Raw genomic sequence first — 5000 nt, forward strand, 5'->3', positions numbered from 1 at the left:
ATCCCCTTAACAATTGTGTGTATTGAGCCGTACTGTATTGTACCCATTCTGCAATCTGTTAATAACGTTTTCAATCAATCAATCAATCAATCATCAATCAATCAATCACTGTGACCTATCAGATGTGACCTATCAGACATCATGTGACCTATCAGACAGCACAGCAGCAGTAGAGCATAGAGCAACACAGCAGCAGAAGTGTGATCAGACAGTCACTGTTCTTATTGTCTGTGCTTGTAAAGCTCTAGATGAACAACACCGCGCTGACTGCTGGGAGTGCATCCCTTGCTGACCTTGTCGTACAACATTGACAGTGTAGTCAAGAAGGCACGGCAACGCCTCTACTTCCTTAGGCGCCTAAGGAAGTTCAAAGTGAGCCAGAAGATCCTTAAGAACTTCTACTCATGCACAATAGAGAGCATCCTGACTGGCAATATCACCTCCTGGTTTGGGAATATCACTGCACAAGACCGTAGCAGACTACAGAGAGTGGCCCGTTCAGCCGAACGCACAATTGGAGGTCTCCAAGACATTTACAACAAGCGTTGCAGGGGTAAGGCTAAGAGAATAATCAAAGACTCTAGCCACCCAAACAACTGCCTCTTTGAACTGCTGTGGTCAGGCAAGCGATACCGGAGTCTCATGGCCAGTACAGAGAGACTCAGAAGGAGCTTCTATCCCCAGGCCATCAGGATGCTCAACGACAATAACACTATGTAACAAACCATCAAATACACTCACTGTAGCACCCACTTTACCCACTTTAGACACTTTAACACACTTTATATTGATTGGTAAAGAGATTTGCACTACAACTCATACCTCATTGCACCTTACCCTAAGTTGTACCTCATCCCATTTCTGCATTGTAGTGTATATTGTATTGTAACTCAGTTACTTGTTCTCTACTCTGCATTGTATATATTGTATATATGTATATTGAACACTGTTGTTTACACTTGTTTAAGTACTTGACTTTCTATTTTATACTTATTTTATACTTATCTATTTTTATCTAGCACACTCTCAGGAGCAAAACAGAAAGAAGCATTTCATATAAAAGTATTCTGTATTTTTGTATGACAACTAATAAAGAAACTTGAAACTTGAAAATGTGTAAGTTAGGTAAAATTGTCGATTTGTAAGTCGTTGGATAAAAGCGCGAAATCGTGTCCTTCAGTGCGATGGACTAAATCCACCGAAGAAGGGTGCTCATTACCTCATCATTCAACACCTGGGCCCTGTTTCATGTACGTGGTTCAACTAAGTCGATCAAGATGTCCATTATCCAGCTTCAGTTAACCCGATGTTCGAAGCCGGGATTTTCCTGTTTCACAAAGGTGGATTCAGTCTCGTTAACTCAAGCCAGACTTGCGAGTCAGGCTAAATGCGCGCGGCCGTTTTAGGTGAAAAGCCAGCACGTATCGATGGCAAAGACCCTGATTCTCAACGGCATTGATTGATTAATTGATTTAAGACTTTATTGACAGATTGCAATACGGCTCAATCGCCTCGCCGACAAGTTAAATGCGTTATCTATAGGCTAATTCTAAGTCCCTCATTACCTCAATCAATCAGACTATATTTCTTTAAACTTGCCTGCTGGATTGAATAATCAAATGAGATCTTGCTAGCGAAAAAAATTAGTTAACTGTTATACAGAATTACGACACGGCCCTCTTGCCCATTGATTGATGTATAGTCAATCTTTAACTTATCTCCAATGTGGTCTAACGGGTTGTTCTTTTGACTTTCACACGGACGACCGGGGTTCAAGACCCTAGTCGTCTCCTTTTTTTTGCAATATAGGAATAATTCAATTTGGTGCACGTTGAGAGCTATATAAAGAATGACATCCTCAATGCATGTAGATTTATAAAATTTTAACTTAAAACCAGGCTACTTTGGCGTATAATCATTAATATTATATTCAAAAAAATCATATTGGAAACACCGGGATTTGAACCCGGGTCGCAAGGTTGGCAGGCTTAAGCACTACCGCTGGGCCACTGTGCCAGATGGGATAAATTCATTGTTTATACATTAATGAACGAGAGACCCGTGTTTAGAATATTCCTTATTTTGAATGAAGTTTTATTTCTTTATCCTCATTCATTCATGTGACGTCAACGGCTCATTCAATTTCTCAAATCCGTCAAACAGCGCATCTCATCAGACATCTTAATCCCAGTTACAATTAAAATAACCACATTTTTGTGTACATCGCACGAGCGAGCGCCACCGTCGCCACGGTATATATAACGTGCATTATTTAGGACAAAGTGAATTTAATATCAGCATTTTGGGTCTATTTTACATTTCAAAAGCCCCCTCTGGAAGAATGGAGCACAAAAACGTAATTCAGAATGGTATAATGCAGATCGTAGACTGTGGGAATAGTTTCAGGAAACGAGCTGTCACTTCTTTGCGGGGGCGTGGCTCTGCGTGATCGGGCTAACTTGAACTTGAACTCTGCTTTCGAGCAGGCTCAAACTTTTGGATCTGTTGGCATGGTGATCTGGAAAATCTACGTACATGAAACCGGAAAGTCCGGCTAACCCAGTTATCCAGCTAAAGTTATCCGGCTAACTCAGTTATCCAGGTACATGGAACGGGGCCCTGTATGTAACTATACATCAACAGATAGGTGTTGTGATTTATACAAGTAGAATACATGGATATCTAAATAAACCTGGTAGGACTTTAATGAATGAGAATTGTGTTTATCAATCGTACGTGTCACTGAGGTGCAGATCCTGAGGGTCTCCCAGGCAACGGCGAGAGCCAGGTTATTATTTATACTAACCTAATCAACTATTTGATACGGTCGGCTAGAGTGGTTATGGATGGAAATGATCACGGTGTCGGGTCTGTTGCACCAGCGAGAGACTGATATGAAATAGAGGAGGAGGAAAGCTATTAGCCAGAGATGATGAGGGGAGAGTGGAGTCCCCCCTGGCTGTGCCAATTATCCTCAGAGCAGATGACTGGATCCTAGCATCACAACTGGGCACTGACCTTTTCTATCAACCGTCTGCTGTGTTGTTGTATATAAACACGTAACTAAAGTGTGTTGTTGTTGTTGTTGTTGTTGTTGTTGTTGTTGTTGTTGTTGTTGTTGTTGTTGTTGTTGTTGTTGTTATTAACATCACCATCACATCACCTTCACCATCACCACCGCCGCTATCATTACCAACACTACCACCATCATCATCATCATCATCATCATCATCATCATCATCATCATCATCATCATCATCCTCATCATCCTCATCATCACCACCACCACCACCACCACCACAGTATTCAACACCCAGGAGCAGGGCTGTTCCAATGTGCAGCGCATAGACGTCATTAGCTACACGATATTGGACGCTATCGCTAGCAAAGGATTGTTATTGTGTGTGTGCGCGTGTGTGTGATTGTATCATACTTTATTTTGTGTGTGTGTCTCACCATCGTTAATGACAGAGGTCAGCATGGTGGTCTTCTTCTTGCTGGCGTGCCGGTCGTAGGACATGCACTGCAGGTCTCTGAACGACGCGGTGCCTTTAGGACACGGAGCTCCGTCACAGGCCTTGTGCTCCACACTGGTCTTCTGGCACGTCCTGCCCCCCGGACCAGGCCTGAAGAGACACAGCTTTATTATAAATATTACAGATACTAGAGGACCAGGCCTGAAGAGACACAGCTTTATTATAAATATTACAGATACTAGAGGACCAGGCCTGAAGAGACACAGCTTTATTATAAATATTACAGATACTAGAGGACCAGGCCTGAAGAGACACAGCTTTATTATAAATATTACAGATACTAGAGGACCAGGCCTGAAGAGACACAGCTTTATTATAAATATTACAGATACTAGAGGAGCAGACCTGGAGAGACACACAGCTTTATTATAGATATTAAAGGACCAGGCCTAGAGACACAGCTTTATTATAAATATTAGAGGACCAGGCCTGAAGAGACACAGCTTTATTATAAATATTAGAGGACCAGGCCTGAAGAGACACAGCTTTATTATAAATATTAGAGGACCAGGCCTGGAGAGACACAGCTTTATTATAAATATTAGAGGACCAGGCCTGGAGAGACACAGCTTTATTATAAATATTAGAGGACCAGGCCTGAAGAGACACAGCTTTATTATAAATATTACAGATACTAGAGGACCAGGCCTGAAGAGACACAGCTTTATTATAAATATTACAGATACTAGAGGACCAGGCCTAAAGAGACACAGCTTTATTATAAATATTACAGATACTAGAGGACCAGGCCTGAAGAGACACAGCTTTATTATAAATATTACAGATACTAGAGGACCAGGCCTGAAGAGACACAGCTTTATTATAAATATTACAGATACTAGAGGACCAGGCCTGAAGAGACACAGCTTTATTATAAATATTACAGATACTAGAGGAGCAGACCTGGAGAGACACACAGCTTTATTATAGATATTAAAGGACCAGGCCTAGAGACACAGCTTTATTATAAATATTAGAGGACCAGGCCTGAAGAGACACAGCTTTATTATAAATATTAGAGGACCAGGCCTGAAGAGACACAGCTTTATTATAAATATTAGAGGACCAGGCCTGGAGAGACACAGCTTTATTATAAATATTAGAGGACCAGGCCTGAAGAGACACAGCTTTATTATAAATATTAGAGGACCAGGCCTGGAGAGACACAGCTTTATTATAAATATTAGAGGACCAGGCCTGGAGAGACACAGCTTTATTATAAATATTAGAGGACCAGGCCTGGAGAGACACAGCTTTATTATAAATATTAGAGGACCAGGCCTGGAGAGACACAGCTTTATTATAAATATTAGAGGACCAGGCCTGGAGAGACACAGCTTTATTATAAATATTAGAGGACCAGGCCTGGAGAGACACAGCTTTATTATAAATATTAGAGGACCAGGCCTGGAGAGACACAGCTTTATTATAAATATTAGAGGACCAGGCCTAGAGACACAGCTT

At 41.4% G+C, this 5000-nt stretch overlaps 1 protein-coding gene across 1 annotated transcript in view; it reads right to left on the reverse strand.

Annotated features, from left to right (window-relative positions):
* adamts17 (ADAM metallopeptidase with thrombospondin type 1 motif, 17) overlaps positions 1-5000 on the reverse strand; it is a gene marked incomplete at both ends in the record, with an annotated part of 341041 nt that overhangs the window by 102328 nt on the left and 233713 nt on the right. Inside the window, 1 exon segment of the mRNA XM_084308233.1 lies at positions 3457-3626. Within this exon segment, the coding sequence (XP_084164359.1) occupies positions 3457-3626 (170 nt within the window).

Source organism: Notolepis coatsorum, assembly GCF_963971535.1.
Source record: "Notolepis coatsorum genome assembly, chromosome: 2".
Lineage (NCBI taxonomy): Eukaryota > Metazoa > Chordata > Actinopteri > Aulopiformes > Paralepididae > Notolepis > Notolepis coatsorum.